General features: G+C 37.2%; 2 protein-coding genes across 2 annotated transcripts; both read right to left on the reverse strand.

Moving 5' to 3' along the window:
- Positions 1-858: 858 nt before the first annotated feature.
- LOC140802173 (uncharacterized) lies at positions 859-9,521 on the reverse strand. The gene is made up of 8 exons (XM_073157616.1): positions 9,366-9,521; positions 3,025-3,086; positions 2,069-2,212; positions 1,854-1,927; positions 1,705-1,759; positions 1,569-1,631; positions 1,347-1,474; positions 859-1,159 (listed from the first exon to the last, which is right to left on the reverse strand). Exons 1-8 carry the CDS (start codon positions 9,409-9,411, stop codon positions 1,081-1,083), a joined length of 651 nt encoding a protein of 216 aa, XP_073013717.1. The 5' UTR covers positions 9,412-9,521; the 3' UTR covers positions 859-1,080.
- A 2,923-nt stretch (positions 9,522-12,444) lies between these two features.
- On the reverse strand, positions 12,445-14,787 carry LOC140780295 (ribulose bisphosphate carboxylase/oxygenase activase, chloroplastic-like). Its single transcript, XM_073125731.1, has 7 exons — positions 14,653-14,787; positions 14,220-14,551; positions 14,017-14,122; positions 13,851-13,936; positions 13,094-13,566; positions 12,726-13,012; positions 12,445-12,634 (listed from the first exon to the last, which is right to left on the reverse strand). Exons 1-6 carry the CDS (start codon positions 14,785-14,787, stop codon positions 12,726-12,728), a joined length of 1,419 nt encoding a protein of 472 aa, XP_072981832.1. The 3' UTR covers positions 12,445-12,634.
- Positions 14,788-23,684: the final 8,897 nt, after the last annotated feature.

A 23,684-nucleotide genomic window follows, 5' to 3' on the forward strand; every position in this document is an offset into this window, starting at 1 on the left:
TAAAATTTAGAGTTCACGAGGATAGATAGCTCATCATGGTCTCACTTAAAAGGCTTAATTATGAACTAAACAATAAGGTGATATGAGTTACTATCTCTAAATATATTTTTGAGTTAATTGCACTTTGACTCATCCGGTTTTACTTTTAACTTAAAGCATTTAACTCCACGTACTTTGAACTAAAGTGTAACAGTTATTTTTTCTATCATATTTAAATAAATTATATATTGAATTTAAAGATATTTGTTAGAGAAATTTTTTAGAGAATTTGATAAGCTTTCTGGTATATTTAAAATAATATCGTCAATATATTTATCATATTTTTGTTGTCTAAAATTCTATTGATATTATAGGGATCTTTAAAAACGATATCTAATTTGATCATATCCGATGAAAAAAAAAATAACGATTATATTCTAATCTATGCAAACCTCCACAATAGCAAGTTTTTAGATTTGATCTCTCTTGCAAAGTGAAATATAAGAAAATATTGCCAAACTACAAGAAAATCTGACCAAGGATCGAGAAAGGAAAATCAAGAATCATGACAACTAATGCCAAAGTAGTTGTAACCAAAAAAATAAAAAAAAGTCCTAGAAATTGTACGTGATGGATAAGTTGGAGCCTGGAGAAGATGATGTGCTACTCTGCCAGGTCATCTCTGAAGCTGTAAGCCAGGCCAACAGAGAGCAAGCTGATGCAATGGGCGTAGTGGAGATGGCAAAGGGAGCAGCATCTTCTTTGCCTGATCAGGAAGAGACACAAGAGCCACCTATTCCACCCTCTACAAATCCTCATACAGGTATTTATGCATGCATGAACTAAAAGTAACAATTATAGTATCAATCTGGCTAACTGTTAAACAAGATGAAGTTGCTGGTCCTTCTTTACGATAAGGTATTTTCGGATTATAAAGTTAAGAGATTATCCTTCATTACAATAATCATCCTGATACATGCACAACACACCAACTATACAAAAGCTTAACAATAGTATCTGCCCAGTGTTCAGTAATTGGGTCTATTAGCAAATTCCAAAGCGATCATGATGTGCAACTCAATCTTCTGTATGTTTTGGCAGTCACTGTAGCTGATACGAAGAAAATGTGAAGCCTGACTGTTTCTCATTTGTGCACTTCAATTCAAGCTTTTGAAATGGACTGTAAAGCATGATATTGACAAAACAAATGAGACCAATGTCAATGCATCTCTTTGCTTTAGTAGGATGTATACTAATTCAAATACTGCAGTTTCATGCAAGAAACTTAAAACAAAGAACTATATATGGATATGCGATCAAAACAGAATGAAGAAGTAAATATAATATCTAGATAATGTTCTATATACCTGCTGTTTGGGTCATAATAGAAGCCACTGATGGAGCCATCACTACAAGAAAAGCAAACATAGTAGAAGCCAGCAATAGTCAAGCCACAGTCAATTCCAACATTAACAAAGTACTGCTCCTTCCATCTCTGCAACAAGCATGGAAAAGTTTCATCATCTTTCCCAATGAGATGAGGGTAATATATAGAAAATGTAACAAAAAAGTTCCAAGTTATAGAATACCATGAATATGTAAGGATAGTTACTCAAGTCCAAAGATTTACCACCATCTGGCTCAATCTGACTCTGCCGTAAGAAGATAAATAAAACAGTGTTCTTTTCTGAAAATGTCGAGCATTAAATTTAGCTATTCTTTTACCAGAAGTGGAGTAAAAGATGGGAACTTAGACCAGTGCCTTATGTCATCTTCTGGCCTGTAAAGACAAGCAACTTTTTTTGTTTGTCAAGGAATACAAGAATATCCTATCGCAACATTATCCAGGCATAATGTAGCTTTTGAGGCCATACGTTGCTTCCCACTTGCCAGTGAAAAATGTGTAGTTCTTTGCATCTACTATTTCTCCCTCCCAGAATGTCACTACCTGTAATATGTACAAAAGAAAGATAGCAGTTAGTGAGGATCTGCATATTATTAGATAAACACAGCTGCAAGCTGCCATACCGAAATTACAAGTTTAAACAAGTATAAGAAAAGTTTAAAATAGAAAGACAGAAATATTTACAGGTGTTTCTGCTAAGGGGACATTAAGCGCTTCCATTGTACCACACAAATAGCCATGCTCAAGATCACATCCATGTATCCGTACATTAACCTTCCATGCTTCATCTTTTTGTAAACTTGAAACATTCTGAGTTCCAGCAAAAGACTAAAAGAAGAAAAATAGTTTCCAGAGATAAAATAGTTTGTATAGAAACACTGAATGGTGAAACTTGCCACATTAGTGGAATGTAAAAGAGTCATTGTAATGGATGAAAATATGTAATAATAGGAAAATCTGGCAGATAATGTTTTTTGAGAGGTAAATAAGTTTATGAGAGTAACTCAGGGTCGGGGGGATATAATCTTCTTATGGTGGAAAGTACTCCAATCTTTACAGTAACAATATGCCAATGAAGGGATAAAAAGTAAGAGACAAGAAAAATGATTAAATCCATCAAAAACCAGGTGAAAGTCCTCGAAGCCAAACACCAAAAGTTGAGTACCCCCCTTCCTCCTCCTCCCCCTTCTGTTTTCTCTTTCCCATGGTTTTGTCAAAGTTTCTGAGACCCTCTAGATGGATTCCTGCTTGGCCCTTAGCATGGTTGTTGAAATGACTATCAATATTGTAGGATTGTACAATCCTAGAAGCCAGAAATCTCTAGCCAATCCAGATCATAATAAAAATCAGTGAGTGGTAGGATTAAGGAGATTTAACTGATCAACAATTTAGTTTGAATAATGCATCTTTAAGGGACAAATGAAGTTATTTGTGTTCATGCCATCATACTTTCAGAAATGCAAATTAATGTCATAAGAATGCCATTTTTCATGACTAAGAAATGAAAGTACAGCTGAAAGTGATAATAGCGTTAAATACATAATGAGCTTTTATTTGGACAATAACTTGTTGATAATCATCCGACAGCTGCAGGAAAATTCATGTCCATGTCAAGCTTTAAAAACTTAGACCAAACTCACCCGTCCAACGCTCAAAAGAGAACAACTAGGAGGAGGAGGGTGCCCTAGATTAGCATCTTGTCCTGGAACAAAAGTTTTTCTTCAATATGGTATTACATGTAGCGAGAAAAATTGTTGGAAAACAGAAAACCATAATTAAAAGCAAAAGCTAGTTACTGGGAAAGTAGACAGAGTAAAAAACTTTATATGCAGGTGATTAGGAAATAGACAGGAACAAACCAAGTTTAATGACAATGATTTTGAAAAGTAATACTTATTATAAGACAGAGAACACCAAATACAGCAAATAGCTAGAATCACGGAAATATGATTATATACAAACATATGTGCCTATTGCATGTGCCCTCCATTCCTTTTTAACACCCGGAAGATGAGACTTTTCTTTTCCTTACCTAGTCAAAGGAACAAGTTTCTCTCATTGTTGTTGCAAGTCCCACACCGTTACATCAACTATTATCCACTAATGCTACTGAACTACTAAAGTCAAATTGCTTAAGGAGACCATGCTTATTTTGTAGTAAAGTGCTCGCTGTGTATAAAAGAGTTAATCATGTATCGTCAAATGTCATTAGGGAATCTCAAGAAAGTGGAATGCTGGTTATTAATTTAATATTTAGGACGTGTATATTGCATGATGAAGTTTGTAATTTTAGCTATATAATCATATCATTATTGTAGCAGTCATCTTCATTGACCAATTTCAAGTCTTTCCTCACTACTATGGAAATTTTTGAAGGCATCTGAAAGAAGTGATCAGTTTATTTAATAAGTTTGAATCTATGTTAATCCTCTATAAAATGAAGTCAAGAAATTCAGCAAACAAAATCAGAAAGATGCATACTATGGATGTTAAGTCAACTATTCTACCATAAGAATTAGAGTTTAGAGTCATGGAATGAAAGAATCTAGAAGGAGAAAAATACTGTTATTGCGAATGTTGTATTCTCTCTTGGAGTATAGATAATCAGGATTAGCGTTAGAAAAAAAGATACGCATCGACTGTATCAGTCGTATCGGCTGCATGAATAGAATCAGACTATTTTTAATTATATAAAATTTTAGATATTATTTTAAAATATAAGAATTTTTTTAAATTTATAAAAAATAATAGAAAAATAAGAAAATAAAAATTGGTCACATATAAAACCTAAAATCTAAAGAAAAAACTCATTAAGAAATTATGATGAATTCCAACTTAAATTTGACAAATTTTTATACTCGTAAAATTACTACTGTTGAATACTGTTGAATAACAATGAAGAGAGTTGTAGCAGTAAGAAAACATAAGTTAAAGAATAGGTGAGAAAGAGAGAAATGAAAAAAAAAAAAAATCAATCATCCAAATTTAGAGTACAGAGCCGAAGGGGCTCATTGGATGAACTCGGTAAAGTATGAGTAGGATGAGAGTGTGCATAAGAGATAGAAATTAAAAATTGAAAATATGAAAATAAGACAGTTAAGGACATTAATTATAGGTTAGATACATTTTAAATTTGAATTGAATTTGAATTTTTTTTTGTTTTAGCCAAGTTCTGGTCAAAACTGGCCAACTCCACTACACTGGTTTTGAGTCTGGATCGGCCGATTTGATTCGAGATCGACTGATTTTGGAATCCATGAGGTTAACCACATCCTAGGGAAAATATAACTTGCATATAATTTAGAGAGTCAATTTCTCCTTATAAAGAATGAGAAGCCCTAGAAGTAATACATTTCAAGTTTTGCATAGAACATTAACATTCATTCGAGGTGACTTATTTATTAAGGCTTATCTACTTATGATTAGAAAATGGCATGGAATGATCAATATTATTTGATAAAGATGGTATAAACTTCCTTCGAGAATTACGTGAACACTATTAAGAGAACTTTGCTATATTATCTTGAGAAGACTGAAGACAAAAGGATCGACAGGCACATTGTTACTAACAAATCTTAGTAGTTGTACGTGTCTTGTTCCTATTTTCCTAAAACAGTGCATGTAATGCTTGCACGCACTTGCATGGTAGTCAGTTGTATCCGTTCCTTTTTTTTATGCATGAGTCATAGGTAGTTTCCTTGTTAGAGTCCTAGATCTTTGGGGAATGTTCCTCATGTCTACTTGGTGGGCAAGATGGGTGTAAGTCATCAATTGTAAAAGAATATAAAATAGAGAAGAAATGATACAAAGACATAAACTTTTATCTCCAGATAGCTACCTACAGTAAGGATTGGATCCCTTTAATAATCATATTATCTTCTTCTCTTCCACCATTGGTCGTCCAAAGAAAAAACCCAAACCCATTTCACCCTCACCATGCCCTTTTACTCGATCCCAAATCCATACTCAAAACTCTAATTCTAACATCATGGTATTAGAGCCAAGGCCAATGGAGTAGCAAATTGAGAGCTTAGAGAATGAGGTGAGAACCCTTGCTGTCGGCCACGAGAAGATCATTGAGAAGATGACTAAGCTCTTTGCAACATCGTCATCGAGGTGGGAACCTTGATTTGGTCCACAAGAACGAGGAGATGCATCTCAACCATGCAACAATGGCAGGGGCCACCGTTCCATGGCTAGTTCGAGAACATCCATCACTTTCGGTGCTCCAAAGCTAGACAAACTTGACTTCCCTCAGTTCAATAGCAATGAAGATCCCACAAGTTGGCTGTTGGGTGGAGCAATTCTTTGAATTCCAACACACCTTAAAAGAGAAGGAGATGCTTGCTTCCTTTCACATGGAAGGATATGCACAAATGTTGTTGCAACTCCACAAGAAGTTGCATGGGGCCATGAACTAGGAGGAATTCAAACAAGGAGTACACGCAAGGTACGGTCCTACAAAGTTTCAAGATTTCTTTGCTGACTTGATTAAATTGAAGCAGTTTGGAGTGTTAACAACAACCAAACACAATTTGAATGCCTTATGTCACGAGTGGGTCATGTAACTCCAATACAACAAGTTAATTGCTTCATAAGTGGACTTCGTGACATCTTGTGAGTCAACGTGACAGCTGGAAATCCAGCCACGCTAGAAGCGGCAATTGGCCTTGCTCGCTTGTTTGAAGCTCAAAACCAGACTCTCTGCGGATCACTGATGTTGGAGAGCAATAGATTCAACTGGCTTATAGCTCCAACACACACTCATCAGGCTTCTACAATCAAGCGCATGACACAGAAGAAGATAGAAGAAGGAGAAATAAGGGCTTTTGCTTCCATTGCAATGAAAAATACTCCCCCAATCACTAATGCAAACACCTATTCATCATTGAAGGTTGCTGGCCCGAGGAGGAGGAAGACAATAGAGGAGAATTGTCGCAAGAAGCCGAGGGAACTAATGAGAGCACGCCTGGTATCTCCTTCAATGCAATCTCAGCGGCTCATACTCCCCAAGCTATGAGATTGAAAGGCACATTGTTTTCAATATCAATGAAATTTTTGGTGGATTCAAGAAGCACACGTAATTTTATTAATAGCTCCTTGACTGCTAAAGTTGGGCTCCAAGCATTCGAGTCCATGCCCAAGACCTTCACAAAAAGCCTTTCAAAAACATAGTGGGCAATATGAATTTTTGGTCATGTCATTTGGCCTGACTAATGCACCCTCCACCTTTCAAGCCCTTATGAATGACATCTTTCACGATCATCATAGTAAATTCGTCCTTTTTTTCTGATGATATACTAATTTATAGTAAGATATGGGATGAACATTTACAACATTCAAAGGTGATCTTTGATATCTTACGAAGTAACAAGTTATTTGTGAAGAAGACAAAGTGCCATTTTGGTGACACCCAAGTAGCCTACTTGGGACACATCATTACTTGCCAGGGAGTGACAGTTGACCTCGAGAAGATCACGACCATGACTAATTGGCCCAAGCCAAATACCACCAAAGCGCTTAGAGGGTTCCTTGGCATCACTGGTTATTACCGTAAGTTCATTCAGAACTACGAGAAAATAGCTGGGTTGCTCACAAAGATGCTGAAGAAAGATGGGTTCACTTGGTCTCAAATTGCTGAGGAAGCTCTCCTCAAGCAAAGACAAAGGCGCTAGCACCCGCATTACCCGATTTCTCAAAGAAATTGGAGGTAGAATGTGACGCATAAAGTTCATGTATTGGTGCTGTTCTGCCACAAGAAAAGAGGCCAATTGCATTCTTCAATCGAACTCTCAATGGAAAAAAACTGCTCATATCGACCTATGACAAGGAGATGTTGGCTTTGGTCTCTACAGTTCAAAGGTGGAGGCTATACCTGCTAGGAAGAAACTTTACTATATAATCTGATCAGCGAAGCCTTAAATACCTGTGGGAGCAGAAGATCACCACCCTCGCACAACAAAAATGGCTCTACAAATTGATGAGGTTTGACTTTACCATTGAATATAAACAAGAGGTGAAAATGTAGTTACAGACACACTATACCAAAGTAATTATGAAGGTGAAATTGCAGTCGTCTCTTACCCTGTTCCACAGTAGATCTCGGCTATTAAAGAAGAGGTTGCAAGTAACTCCAAGCTCCAACGACTACTCCAGCTTTGTTTAGCAGACAACGCAATCGGCCCGGGAGGTTTCATAAAGGTGTACTTTTCTTCAAAGATCGTATTTATCTTGCAGATGACTCACCACTCTTGTAGGATATTTTGTCTCAATTCCATAACAGCACACATGAAGGACTAGTCAAGACACTCCAACGCTTGAAGGCAGTGTTTTATTGGACTGGTCTCAAACATGCCAAGGAATTTATCAAAAAATGTGATGTTTGTCAGTGCAACAAAGCTGAGCACAAATAGCCGATTGGATTTCTCCAACCTCTTCCCATTCCCAGACAAATTTGGGCACACATCAGCATGAACTTTGTGGAAGGGCTTCCACCTTCTCAAGGCAAGGCATTGATTGTGGTGGTAATTGATCGTCTGTCTAAATTCATTTATTGTATTCCACTGAAGCATCCATATACGGCAGTAGGGGTTGCTCATGTGTTCTTTGATCAAAATTTTAAGCTTCATGGTATGCCTGAATCTATAATTTGTGACAGAGACACAACTTTCACTAGTGCATTCTAGAAAGAATTGTTCCAACTGCATGAAACTCAATTAATGATAGGTCCTCCTACCACCCGCAAACTGACGGGCAACCAGAGGTAACTAATTGCACCATGGAAATGTATCTTCATTGCTTCAGTGGAACCAAACCAAAAGAATGGATGCATTTGGCCGACATGGGCAGAATATTGCTATAATACAAGTTGGCATTCGACAATCAAAAACTCCGTTTGAGGTGGTGTATGGTCGCGCCCCTCCAACTCTGTTATCTTATGTTCTCGACATTGCAAAGGTACAAGCTGTGGAAGATGAGTTGTTGCATCGTGACATGGCACTGAAGGAGCTACATGAAACCTTGAAGAAGGCCTAGTTTTGTATGAAACATATTTATGATAGATTCCACAGAGAACAAGAATTGTCTGTAGGGGATTCGGTCTATCTTAGACTCCAACCCTACAAAACAAGTTTCCCTTGCTCTCAAGCGAAATATGAAACTTGCTCCCAAGTATTATGGGGCACTCAAAGTAATTGAGAGGATCAATACTATTGCTTATAAGCTTGAACTGCCAAAAGATTCAAAGAAACAGTGCATGTAATACATGCAAATAGTGCATGTAATGCTTGCATGCACTTGCATGGTAGCCAGTTGTATCCATTCCTTTTTTATGCATGAGTCATAGGTACTTTCCTTGTTAGAGTCCTAGTCTATAAAATGGAGAAGAAATGAATGCAAATACATAAACTTTTATCTCCAAATAGCTATCTACAGCAGGGACTGGATCCCTTTAACAATCCTATTATCTTCTTCTCTTTCCACCATTGGTAGTCCAAAGAAGAAACCCAAACCCATTTCACCCTCACCACGCCCTTTTAGTTGATCCCAAATCCATATTCAGAACTCTGATTGTAACACACATTCACTATTCAGATTTAAAAGGGAAACAAATCCACAAAGACCACAGTTATACGAAGAACAATTATTTCAGAAGTTCAATTTTCTTCCTACCAGCAAACTTCCACAAAAACTGGAATATGAAATCCTATACAGGGAAGATAACAAATAAAAAAAGCTCACTTATATTAATGCAAACCCTAATCACATCAATATGGAGCACAAGCAAAAGCATTTCAGAGATTATCTTGCTCCAATTCAATATTGATTAAGAAAAAAAATCTCAAATCAGAACTAGAGAAGAGGGTAAACGCTGATCTAATCTCACTCGATGGATCAATCTGATAACACAAAGAATTCCATGGACAGATAAACCCTAAGAGCGGAGAAAGAAGAGAGAGGGAGATCAGGAGAAAGCCACAACCTGAGGCTTGTGAGGGCGCGGAGCTCTCGATTACTCTCACAGGCATTGCCGGCGACGAATTCGAAAAGAAGAATCGGAAAAGGAGAGGAAGAAGCCAAAGCCCACCTCAACGAATTACTTGTCCTTTATATTCAAAAAAAGATTGTCTTTTTCTCGAGAGACAGAATAAAAGATTCATTTTATTATTTATTATTATCTTTTTAAAAAGACTATGAGATAATCTATCGAAGAAGATAACTCAGTCTCTCACCCAATAAGCGGCCCAAGCGGTTGAGCTTCAATGGGGCTCTAAAGCTAGTTCTAAATTTGGACCTAGTAATAGTGGGGCTCTAAATTTGGAGCCCCACCATAAAAATGGAGCCCGACTTCATTTGTCATTTCAACCTTTTGAAATACCAAAATTACCCAATAATTATTACATTTAATAATTTTAATTCTATTTGTATCTTTTATTAAATAATTTAGTTAGTTAAACTGAGTATATAATTAGTTTTACTAATTAATTTTTGACAAAAATAATACCATTGAAAATGTCTCATCGAGACCTTTAAAATGAGTCTAATATTAAATTATTTTTGAGTTAATTTAAATTTTAAATTTTAAAATTTTTATTATTTATAAAAATAAGTCTAATAAATTATATTTTATGTACTCAAAATTATTCCCAATATAAATATTAAATATTAAAATATATTAGATATGAAATACATCAAATATAAAATATATTAAAAATAAAACCGGAACCGGAACCGGTGGCTATAGAATCGGAACCGGTGGCTACGGAACTGGAACCGATGGTTACGGAGATGACTTACCAGAATATTAAACATCTATTATTTTTATTATGTTTGGTTAATTTCTGCTTATTTTATGTAATATAATTTTGATATTTTTAGTTAATACCATGTAATGCTTATTTCGATGTTTATTTCGTGTAATATAATTTCGATGCGTTTAATTAAAAAATTAGTAATTTAAAATTACTTCTGAAACTATTAAATATTAGTATTATTTTAAAGATCTCGATGAGAGTTTTCTAACTATATATTTTTTATTAAATAATTTAAAATAGCTAATATAATAATATATATTATATTATATTATGATTATAATATATATGGAGTTCAGTGCGTTAGAGTGCACCGGGCTCTTGCTCCATTTTTGGCTCCATATTTGGAGCCTAGCCACGGTCAGAGATGCTCTAAATCTAAACTATAATGCATATATTATTTTAATAAAAAATAAAAAAATTTAATTTTAATATTTATAAAGAAATTAAATCCATAACCTCTCTTATACATCAGAGTTAGGGTGTAATTGAGCTTAATTTTGAGCTAATATCAAGCTCAATCCTAACCGAGCTGCTCCTAAACAATTTTAAATCTTAATCAATTCAAGTCAAATTTCGAGCCCAATCAAATTTGAATTAAATTAAGCTTGATTTAGACTTAAATCAAACTTAAAATAGAGTCTAACTTAAAAATATAAACTAATAGAATCAAAATTTAAAACTAGACTCTATAAGATCAGAGTTATAATAATCCACTTAATTAAATCTTAGAATATAATAGAATTATAGTATAGTATAGTATATAATAAAAAGTTACTTATATTATATATATATATATATATATTATATTTTTCGAGCATTATTGAACTTATTTGATTATGTTGCTCATGATCAATCTTGGTGTAAAATTATTTTCGAACCTATTTTGACTATCAAACTCACTCGGCACAAACTCATGTTTAGGCCACATTTGATCAAGTCTTATCGATCCAAGCTCAAGCCGGCTTAGATTATTTTGACAGCTCTATGGCCAATGGACGGCAAGCCAATGTGTCAATTCTAAATTCTATAAGCTACCATTAAGTGCGTTCAAGTTTGAGGTTTACCGAGGAATTTCTTCTCATCCTTCAATACTTCTTAAGATAAACAGAACCTATTTGGCTGTGTGAATGTTTTCAAATGCTAACAGGGCATGTCGAGATGCAATAAAAGATAAATCCTAGCATGGAAAATTTTCTTGGGCAAACAAGTATGCTCATAAAGTAATTGGGACAACTCGGAGTGATTGAAGCCATTATGAATGGAGTTTGATTGATTTAAGTTCATGAGAGTGGGAAAAGATACGATGGCATCTCTCTCTTTTTCAATTTTGAGAACAAAGTCCATAGAGCGATTTTATAGCATATGATATTATGATGGCATTTCAATATATTCAACTTTCACATTTAACCTAGGTCAAATAATACTAAGAGTTTTCTTTCGTATGTTTTGAGTTAAAAATATTTATAGGATTGCATTTTACCCCGTGTAGTTTGACTTAATTTTAAAATAATTTATGTACTTTTAACTTAAGTATTTAATTATCATATAATCTTGACTAAATTGTAATTATTATCTTTTTTTATTGTACTTGATAATACTAAAGATTGAATTTGAAAATACTTGTTAGAGATTTGATGGGTATTAATTTGAAGATACATGTTATAGATCTTCTAACGTATATTGTTATCTTTTTTTATCATACTTGACCAAATTAAAAGTCAAATATTATGATACTTATAAGTAATATAGTTGTAGATGATTGAATAAATTTTCTTAACACATCTAAAATAATACAATCAAATTTTACATAACAAAAATATAATAAATATATTTAATATATTTAAAATTTTATCGATATTATTTTAGATGTATCAAAAAGCTTATCATTCCTATGAAGAAAAATGCATTTTAATCTAGACCGCATGAAAGTTAAACACTTAAGTTAAAATTAAGCCAAATCATAGAGCGGTAAAGTGGATTTTTTTTTCCTAAATTCTAATATATATGACTTATTCTGGTGTTTGTGTAGTTGAACTCCCCCATCTCCTTAGCTAAGCAAAGCAAGAGGCTCTCTTTGTTCTTAACTAGTGCTTATCAAAAACATATTTTTGTTTCGATTTTATAGCTTTCTTTGTTGCAGCATTTCACCCCCAATTACTTTACATGGTCTTTTTAGGCAAGTGGTTGAAATCCAAATTAAAGATCCTTATCCCACGAGATCAATTGGTGAGATTGAAAGAAGCCCAGTGCTTGTTAACATCATATTCTTCTCAAAGATCAAAAAGATTAACACTAATTTTACATCAAACTACAAGACTAACAACATCTCTATAATGAAGATAGATATCTTCCATCTTAGTAACTAGCAGTTGTTTTATGGATCATTGCAGCCTTCTGAAAAAAAGAAAGAAAGAATTGAGTTCCCTTGCTGCCTTTCCTGCATTCAGTATAAATTTTGTGAGCTGCAAGCATAATTAGGCTAGCCCAGTACTTCGTATGTTTAGCACTCCAGAAGTTAGATTGCATACCTAACCATAGAAAGATCCAGTCTTAATGGCATCATCATTGGCTTCTCCAAGTGCAGCCTCACTTAAATACTTGTCAGCCAACTGCACCCTCTTCACATTCTCCTGTTCCTTTACAAGCATAGTGCCATACTCCATAAGCTTATCCAGTTTCATTTCTGGCTGCTCAAATGTAGGTGGCCCTTCGATTGAGTTCACAAGCTTCTTTCCAACCTTCTCAACTCCAACCTCTGCAATCCACTTCTTCACTTCATCATCATACACCCTGGCTCTGAGAGCACCAAAGAAATCTGCAATAGTTTATATTTGATCACGTTACTTGATCTACGTAACTAATAAATTAATCATTTGAAATTTTTTTAGAGTGATACCAATTGACTGGCCGGGGAAGGCATCAACAAGCTTGACAATATCATCCTTAGGAACGTTGTCAGTTCTGAAGATACCGGTGCAGACGCCGATGCGGTCCTCTCTCGTCGGAGACCAGTAGAACTTCTCCATACGGCCGTCGCGAATGAGAGGGGCATAGAGAGTGGAGAAATCGTTTCCTGTGACGATGATCGGAACGCGAGGGTTCTCCTGCTTGTTGTACATCCCAGGGAGCTGCACGTTCGTCGGGTTATCGGCGATGTTCATCAGAGTGGCGTTCACCATCTGGTTGTTGACGGTGTACTGCGTGGTTCCACCCATTCTTCCTGCTCCTGCATCGAGATCGTTGATGAAGAGGACGCACATCTTTCCTTTCTGGATGATGTCCGCCGCCTCGCGGTACCGTTGCCTGATCAACTTTGCAGGTTCGCCGGCGTTCCCGCTCTCCAGCTCTCCTGCACTCATCATGATAGGACTGAAAGTTCCAAACATATATAAGTAAGCCGCCCCATGAGAATGTGGTTATGCGAATTATGTGCATAGTAAAAGAAGTAATGGAAATATGCAAGCAAGAAACTTGTACAAGATCCAATTCTATATAAATGTGAACAGGGATGACTAGTGGATTTATATGTTCTCTAGAATCTTAGATTCAAACGAAATAAGATGCTAAACTTTTGCAGTAAATAATAAAAAAAACGATCATGGATCTGAATAGTCACATTATAACAGAGGAGGAGGAAAGCTGGAAGAACTCACTTGATGCCCATCTTGGCAAAAACAAGTTCACATTGGAAAGATTTCCCTTGGCCTTTGCCTCCCCAAATGCCCAAAATAAGAGGAACCTGTCAAAATCCACCAGAATATTTAGTTGCTACTTCCAAAAAGGAGTCAGTAGAGAAAAGAAGACTGAAACTTTCATAACCTTAATGTTAGGCAAGGACATGAAGTTCTTGGTGATGTGAACAACAAGCTTATCCATGAAAGCTGGAGCTATGTAATATCCATCCATGGTGTTATCAAAATTGTACCTAAAATTCATCAATAAGCACAAATTATCTACAAAAATATGAAACGAGAAAGATCCAAAAAAAAAAAAAAATATTCCGAATTCATTTGATCACTTACTGTCTAAGACCCTGGCTGATATATTCATAAGAAGTCATGATAGGAACATGAGTCCCGGCGCCGGTCGGCGCTTGGAAGAGCGAATCTACCAACCCCTTCCCTCTGGTGATGTCCTGCTGATCGTCCGATATGTCGTAGGCCAGCCCGGCCCACCTGTTCTTGTCGGTCTGCTTCATCTCGTCGAGATCGGCGGCGAAAACCGGAAAACTCTTCCTGGAGACCTTCCCACGTCTCAGTCCAGAGCACTTCACCTTCTTCAGGGTACTCCCAAAGAAAGATGAGCTTGTAACCTGAGCTCCTGGATTGGATCCATGCAAGCTCAACTGCACCAGCTTCAGAGCCAAAAGGATCAAACAAATGGTAATGGTCTTAAAAAGAAATCAAAGAGATTACAATTATGGTACCCCGAATCCCAGGACGATGCATTAAAAACCCCATATCGAAGTGAACAAAAGCCAGTCTTAGCGGGATGGAGATCAAAGCAAAGGAGAAGGACGGCGGGAAAACCAGAGGTGGCATTTACCGGTACTCTCGTAACGGATCCAACGGTGGAGACGGCGGTTGCCATCTGGAGGGCGGCGGAATGAGGAAGTTGACACTGAAACCACACTGTCACTACGTTGCTGCTTAATGGCCGAATAGTTTGGAAACGGGTAGAGTTATTTATACCATCAAGAGAGTCTTATATAAGTCTCTCTTCCAGTTGATTGTGGATTGGTTGACGAGTTCATAACAGCCACAGATCTTGGCATTGGAAGCGAGTGACACGTGGCCGCATCGTGGTGGCATGATGGGGTAACGTCCAAAATGTGGAGTGTTCTAGAGAGTGTTCTAGAGGATGATTGAGGATGGAAAATTTGATGATATGGGCCTGCCTGGATTCCAATTGCACTCGGTGATCTTTTCACCACATAAAATGAGGAGTTTTGTTATTACTAGTGCAATGGGTGTTACTAATAAGATGATTAAATTGTTACGACTCGAATTACGGGAGTGGAATTAGGGGGTGAAAAAGGATCGGATAGTGCTCAATCCATATCTGATCCATATTTTTAATTCGGATATGGATTCGGATACAGATATTGGACGGATAGCAAAATTTAAAACTATATTCTAACTAAACGGATACGGATAATTTTCGGATAGAGGATCGGATCTTAAATGGATATTGATTGAATTTAAAAGAATTATAATATTTTATTTAGATATAATTAACACAAAAATATTAAGAGTTTTACAACAAATAAATTTTTTGTATGTCAAATATGTAAAATTAGAGAAATTAATATCTATACATAATATATAATGTATTATTAGTAATAATATTAATATTTACTATTTAAACAAGTAAACTAAAACTGTAAATCATTCAAAATAATATGCGGGTAAACGGATATCCGATATTCGTATCCGAATCCGAAATATATATCTGACTCGCATTCGAATCCGTATCCGATTTTTTTTCAAAAACTCTATCCGTATCCGAATCCGTATTCGAATCAGATAAAAATTTTCTATCTGAATTCAATCTGAATTGGGTCGGAATTAATCGGACCCGTTTTCACCCCTAACTGGAATGCGTTTGAAAGTGCCTTCGCGCTGGTGTAGAATCTGCATAGTATTTGTGCGTAATTTTGTCTTCTAGTGCAGCAATGCTTGCCAAACCAATCCATGCATTATTTTCCCAGTCCCGAGAATACAAATGTAAGAATTGTCTAGGTCATTCGATTCTCTTTTAACTTAAATACCTAAAGGATTTGGCTCTCGTTAATCAATAGTTAATTTAGGATCAACAGAGACCTTAAACGTGAGCCATACTATATAATAATAATAATAATAATAATAATAATATGTCCCCTATTTTTTTACCATGGCTGGAGAGATGTCGAATACTATTGAGACGCAAAATTCACTCATTTCATAATAGTGTACGTGTAATAGTGGCGCAATATTATACAACATAAATAAGCATAATAGAACACACATTATTATCATGTATTACGTGCCATCATATATATAACCATGCATATAAATATGCATAGTAATCATGACAAGTGTAATTATGTCATAATAAGTAAAACTAAGTTGTACTACTTGCTTTTATAATGTAAATAAATATCTAGATATGTATGACATAATTACGATGATATCATAAACTAAGACATCTCGTTCTCTTCAGTACTCCTAGATTATGAAAGTTTCACTTGCCTAACATCGATTATAAAGATGGTTGGCTGCAACTGCGCTATAGGATCATTCTCGTAAGGTATGGAGCCCACCTCGATAATAAAGTAATAAAAATTTAAGCACAACATTCCTAGCATTAATTAATTAATTAAATAATTCTACTGACATTCACTATAAATTGGGTAGATCCATCTAAGAATTTTTATATTTATTAATCAGGTAGAGCTGGCGTAGCTGTACCAAAGTCTGACATATTATTAAAGTAATTAAAACAATTTATCCCAAATTATCATTCAACTATTTATTATTAATTTAAAGTAAAACAAATAGGCAATATTTAGTTAAAATTGATTCAATTATTATTATAATTAATCATGCTAAACTTTAATGATATGTCATAAATTAAGGGCTCACTTGATAAGTTTAACTAAACCAAAAGATTACATAATTGGTGAGCAAATAACCGTCCATAAAACCAACTAGGCTAGCTCAAGACCTAAAGAAAAAAGTTAGGCTATCACTAATGTAACGCCCCCGTCCGGCACGGCACGTGCACGCCCACGCGCCCACACGGCACGCGCGGCGCACGCGACAGGTCGGGCGGGGCCCGTCACACACTGATACTCTCCTGTGCACATATAATCATGACATCATCAAATAAAATCTATTAACCTATCCATGATCACATAATCTATCACCAAATATATCATACTATCAACCAAATAAACTTGTTAACATATGAATATCCAAGTCCATAATAATATACATTAAACCACTATATAATCTGGCAGGGCCCACACAGGCCACAACAAACCATCAAGATACAACTAAACAACTGATACACGAGTCCTATAAAATCTAACATATATTATACAAATCATCATCTGATACAATAAGGTACAAATATAACAAACAACGATACAACTCAATATCTGGTTAAACTATCTTCTATACTGTTTCGCATCAATAGCTCACCTCATCATCACTCTAAAATATCTTCTCAAGATATCTCAAGTCGCTATCACGTACCACAAATCTGAGGAGTTAGAAAAGAAATAAAGAGAGTCATGAGCAAAAGGCTCAGTGAATAGACCTTACCCCGAATTAGTGATACCAGACAAAGAGTAAATCATGTACTGGATAATATGAATAAAAAAGAGTATCATATCATGAATGAGTATATGAATATATCCTCAATAATATATAAATGAAAAATAGATAACATGTCATAACTGATAAGAATACATAATCCTCGACAATGAATAAACAGGTCACCACGTCATATGATCCTCATAACTCTCTCTCAAATATGATATATGATGCATGTTGACCATGGCAATGCTATGATATCAAATGCAATCATATGTGATGTATATTGACCACTCAATAATCAGGTATGTCAGATAATAATAAAATCATATGTATTTCTCAACATCACGATCATCACCGACATCTCGGTATAATGTCATCATACTAGACCACTGTGCATAGTCAATACCCAGTATCCGGTCTCAACATCATGTCCAAAGGCTCAGAGCATACTCCGCCACCCGTAAGAGTATCTCTAATATAACCATACCCTGCCACCCGCTAGGGTATCAACATCTATCCAGACCGGGCACCCACATAGTTGATAGAAACCTCGTGAGGATAACTCGCCACATATGCCCTGGCGAACGGCATGTGTCCGAATGTCTACTGCGCACACAAACTAACGACCTCAGACGTAAGGCCAACAGGATCGCGACTATGTCGAGCGATCAATCATCTCCAGGCACGCCCTAACCCTCGCGCCCACTCGGGTATCCTTACGCTTTCTATCAACTATCCTATCAATCACATTTCATGCTTTCCTTCTACATGATAGATCAAATGCATATATCCAGTACGATAACAAGTCAATGCATAACAGGAATTTAGGTGGAATAGGAATCAAGAGAAAATGATGCAATGTAGTCTCCAACTGTATCGTCAATACATGTATACTCATGCTAATATATTACATGCATACTCATGCTACAGATCAACTTGGTAAACAATCATAACAATAGAATCATCTCTAATTATCTCTATATATATCACCAATGTACTCATATCCCAAATCAGCATAATCGAATGCATGATAAAATATGCTCGACTGTAATCATCTCTAGATAAAATCATATAATCATACTGGAGGCCAAAACATGTATGTATATAAATATATAATATAACCTAATTTGAGAAAGACGTCTAAGGGATAAGACTACTCATACTGATCAGAAGATACAAACCACGTATCCCTTACATCTGCCCATCAATCGTGTGACACTTCTCGCTAGCAAGGTCCACGGGGTCTCAAATAAGGGGTTCGGGATCGGCGCTCGTGGAGGTGGTGACGGCGGTGACCAGCCTCGACAAGAGAGAGAGAGAGAGATAGAGAGAGAGGATCAAGAGAGAGAGAGAGAGAGAGATTTAAAGAGAGAGAGGGAAGGCGGTGGGGGGGCCTTGGCGGTGGCTGCGGCGGCGCTGGGGCCCGCCGCGGCCAGCTGGCTGTAGCCGGTTGGCTGCGGCAACGCAAGGGGGGCGTGGCATGCTCCCCTCCAGCCACTGCATGGCATGAGGCCGGCTACACTATGGCCGGCCACGTCGTGCCATGTAACCAGTTTTTTTTTTTTTTTTTTGGGGGGGTGGGGGGTGGGGGTATTGGGTTGTTACAACTAAGCCAAAAATCCAAAGCAAATCACCAAGCATGACCCAAAGCCATCAAACAAATGGGGTACTACCAACTCATTGCCACCATACTAGACAAGTATGGACCTAAAGTCCATGAAACAAGACTATCAACAAGGGTTGGGCCGCAACCCAACCCACAATCAACATGTCCTGGGCCGTACCCAATCCAAACCAACTTAGGTTCGGCTGACAACAACCCAACCCGTCAAACCTTAGATTGGGCTGCACTTAGCCTAAGCCAAACTTGAGTTAGGCTCAACCCAACCCACCACTTGGGTTGAGCCATACCTAGCCCAAATCACACCTGAGGTAGGTTCAACCAAGCCTAGCACCAGCACCAACACTAAACCCTTTCTTTCATTCGACCAGGGATTGCCAAGGGATAAGTAGTGGCTACTAGCGAACACCTTTGCCAATAGTCGAGTTGAGGAAGGCACACAAGGTGCAGAGCTGGCTAGAAATGGAGCAGCGCATCCATCTCAATAGGGAAAAGGCTCGACAGTCGGGCGGAGAACATGTTGATGAACCATTGGAGAGACTAACAAAAAACTAAGCTAAAAGAATGAGGTGGTTAAAAGAAGTGCACAAGCCCAAGGCTTGACCAGCTAGGGTGGTCGGTGGCCACCAGTAAAACCTCTCCATGGTCGGTAACTATGGAAGTTGACAAAATCTTTAATCGACCATGAGATCTCGCTAGCTGATTACTAAGATTCCTATGGAAGGATAGGAAGGCGACTGACCCAAGAAAGAATGAACACATCAACCACAATGATCAGAAAAAAACTAAGCAATCGACAGTGGGAGACTGTGAGGTGTACCCTCTCCTAAGAGCCTAGAGTACACATGAAGGGAACCCAATGAGAGAGGATAACGAGGGGTAGCTCCTGAATTGGCACGGTGGCGACATAAGGTTGTCGACCAATCGATTGCTCGACAAGACTGAAATAAGAAGAGAAAGGTGAAAACATACTAGAGGGCTTATTATACCATAATTAATTTCATTAGCTAAAAGAAAACTCACAGACGAACATTTTCATGGTGATGGCGAGCTCTAATGATGCTTCAGTGCAGCAAAAACCAAAATGGGAAGATGACTATTGAGGGGGAGAGAAAAAGAGAAAAGAGAGAAGAAGAGAGAGAGAGGGAGAAAGAGGAAAGGGGGCTGATGAGTCTCACCCTTTTAGTTCAAGTTAAGGATCATGGGGTTCATAAGGGATCTTTCCTATTAAAAACAGGGTGCATGTGCCAAACATGCACACCCTTAGTATTCAACACGCATCAAACATGTGCGCATGCCCTTTAATTTAATTTAATTTATTTTTATGGGATATTACAACATTAGAGTAGCTAGCAAAAGATATCAAAAATTTGGACTAAATGATTAATGTGAGTGAAGATGTAGAATTTGGTGAATGCTCATATACATAAATCTTCATACTTAACGTAACATCTAAAAGAAAATAGAGAGGTTTGCACGTGTAGATCCTCCCCATTTTTCTGATAAAGGATTTTATCCTTTGTAGGTGGCAGCCTGACGACCTCCCAACACATGCCATCAATGGCGTGCGTGTAGGGTGGCTGGCCTTGGGTAGAGAGCTGTCACCCACCCTTTTCCCTATCTTAACTTCTCCTCTCCACTTCCCTGATAAGAAACTTTCACCAAGCTTTCCACTCTACCATCCGTAACCTCCGTTTTGGCTTCGCCATTTCACTCCTTCCCTTACTAGTGAATCCACGATTCACTTCTTGGTGAGATCCCCCTTCCATTTTCTCCTATTATGTGTTATATGCTTATCATGAGTGGATGGTGGTCATCCCATCACCAACAAGCTGAGGACTTTTTTGTCAATTGATAATGGCCCAACTGACGACCCTTGGGGTCAGTGAGAGTCCCATGGTGATGGCTTAAGGTAAGGACCCTCCATCACCTTTAGTGAGACTCGATTGGCCTTGACAGTAGGTGCCTTGCTTGGCATTGTTGGACTGCTTGAGATCCTATCATGGGCCTTACAAACTATGGCAACTCATTGGGCATCTTCCCTAGCCTTTGACTCACATACTTGGTATTTAATTTTTCCCCATTGTCAATGTCACATCAGTCTTACCCTTTTTATTTCTTGCTTTGTCGTTCATCGACTAGTGCTCATCAAAGGGCCTAGGCACATTTTGGGCGACCACCTCGACCCTTCCCTTCTCCCGAATGGTGGTTTGACAACATTTGGCACTCAACGAGTTTCCTTTTATATCTCGCGGTGGTGCGTGTGAGAGAGGGAAGGAGTGACTCCCCCTTTAGAGTGGGTTCAAGTCAGGATTAGATGGATCGGGTTGGCTGAATTGAGCCCGATCAAGCTGAGCTAGATGAGCGGGCCAGGTTGGACTAAGCTGGCTTGGCTAGGCCCAAGCCCACTTCGAGCTAGACCCATGATCATGCCCCTTGCGGGCCTTTTTTATTTTCTATTCTTTTTTATTTTACATATTGGGATGCAAGTTTTGACTTGATATTTTTATCGTTAAGCTCCTCAAAACTAGTGCTATTTTGGAATGGACTAATATCAGAGTATAACAACTTGTTACTAGGGAAGATTTAGCATGTCCAAAAAAGTGGACTATTTTTCTTTGCTATTATTGCTTGATATGATTTATTCGGCTATACATGAAAATTGTTACATATGACATAGTAGCTCAAACATTACAGTTACACATTTAAACTTAACGTGATGGTTGATAGGATTGCTTTTATCATGATTTATGGCATGTTTTGTATAATAGCATATATTATTTCATAATGATGATATATTCATTATACTTATTTGTGTTGTATAATATTATGTCATTAGCACATATGCACTATTATGAATCAATGATCTCTATGTCTCGATAATATCTGACACTCAGCTAGAAAAAGAAATGTAACAAATATATTATTTTATTATATAGTAGGGCCCATGCTTGAGATTTTAATTTATGGATCCCAAAAATCATGAATGTCGTTCGCCAAACAACGATTATTGATTAATGAGAGTCAAATTCTTTAGAGTATTTAATGACGTAGACCTAGTGGTATCTAATGGCATAGGGTGACAACATCTTAAAGCGACGGCTCATAATTTCTGCACAAGTGATGCGATGATATTAAGTTGAGGGCTTGAGTGGATAGCATCAAGGTGCAGTGTTGACTTATGGTGATGGGCCTACGACTGAGTTTCTTAATTTGTGGTGGCAAACAATCGATTAGATTCTACTACTAGGATTTACCTTTCTTGGGAGCATTTATGTCAACCGAGTAGTGATGGCCAAACCATGATAGTGGGGGTAGAGTGAGTTAGCATATATTAGGACAGACCATGCTAACAAATCATTCATGTGCATGCTTATTTTCTATCATGATGGAGATCACTTATTTAAATATTCACACACTTTTCATATTTGGTGTATTATATCTATGTTATTCTACTAATAATAGTGCCCCTTGCTGAGCGTTAAGTTCATCTATATTTAACATATATTGCCAATTAACTGCCATCACGACAGGAGCCCGATAACAATTTCACTTAGTAGAGCATTATGTTTATTTTCTCTTCTTTTGATGTATTGACATGAATCGGCTTGATTTGATCCGCAATAATTCCTAGACAGATTCTAGGGTAGCTCTTGTGAGGAAATTTTTTAGAGATCTACTCGTTGGAATCTCTTAAAATTTAGATATGTTGTCACTCTTGAAGAAATTTTTTCAATGAAACTAAGTTCTAAGGTTTGGCTAGTTTAATCTTGAGATATTGACCAAAAAGTAGCCAAAGGTCGGAGATGTGATTTTGGAAAGTATGTAAACAAGTACATAAGAGAAGAGAAAGATAAGAGGAGGGAGGAGGAGGGAGCGGAGGCTGACCCTTAGAGACAAAAGTGGTGTGGCCAAACAAAGGGGGTTTCGACAGCCAAGAGTGGTAGCCTAGGAGGGGTCGACGCAAGAAGGAGATCAGTAGGGTTTGGGAGAAGAAAAAACTCAAGCTTTAGTCCAATTACTCAATAATTCAAATAGTTATGCACCACACCTTTAAATAGGTGGCTACCCAGACAAACCAACTTGACTCTTACGCTACCACTTTGAGTTGAATACAAAGCGACACACCAAATACAAAGCGACTCCAATTAATAAAGCATAGTCGGCTAACCTGAACCGGCACCAATTGCAATAAAATAAATAAAGCAATAAAAAGACCTAAGTTAGGTTGGCACTCAAGACTCAAGGTGGTCTAGTAAGTTTAGCTAAAAGGTTTATATTTTTGCCTTATTGTATCTTTCTTTCAGAATATGCTCTTATATTCAGAAACTTTACTGGTATTGTTATATTATGGATGAATTTGTTGCGGCTCATGAGCCCATGTTTCATTTTCTCTATTTTGGTGTATTTGATATTGATTATATGTTGCTAGCCTTCCAAGCTTTCACGTGAACCTCGCGTGAGGGCAATCTCACATGATAGGCAAGTGTGAGTTGTGGTTGTTTCACTTAATAAGGCTCTTCTTGAATAGATATTAATATCTAGGGAGAATGGTTCTTGCATTT

Source organism: Typha latifolia, chromosome 1 (genome assembly GCF_019914945.1).
Source record: "Typha latifolia isolate L0001 chromosome 1, TyphaL0001v2, whole genome shotgun sequence".
Taxonomy (NCBI): Eukaryota; Viridiplantae; Streptophyta; class Magnoliopsida; order Poales; family Typhaceae; genus Typha; species Typha latifolia.

Coding starts and splice junctions, on each gene's coding strand:
- LOC140802173 (XM_073157616.1), bottom strand. CDS start 9,411: ATGCCTGTGAGAGTAATCGAGAGCTCCGCGCCCTCACAAGCCTCAG. Junction 1,760..1,853: donor ACTGGCAAGTGGGAAGCAAC/GTATGGCCTCAA, acceptor TTGTCTTTACAG/GCCAGAAGATGACATAAGGC. Junction 1,475..1,568: donor ACTATCCTTACATATTCATG/GTATTCTATAAC, acceptor TGCTTGTTGCAG/AGATGGAAGGAGCAGTACTT.
- LOC140780295 (XM_073125731.1), bottom strand. CDS start 14,787: ATGGCAACCGCCGTCTCCACCGTTGGATCCGTTACGAGAGTACCGGTA. Junction 14,552..14,652: donor TTTGTTCACTTCGATATGGG/GTTTTTAATGCA, acceptor TTGGCTCTGAAG/CTGGTGCAGTTGAGCTTGCA. Junction 14,123..14,219: donor ATCAGCCAGGGTCTTAGACA/GTAAGTGATCAA, acceptor GATGAATTTTAG/GTACAATTTTGATAACACCA.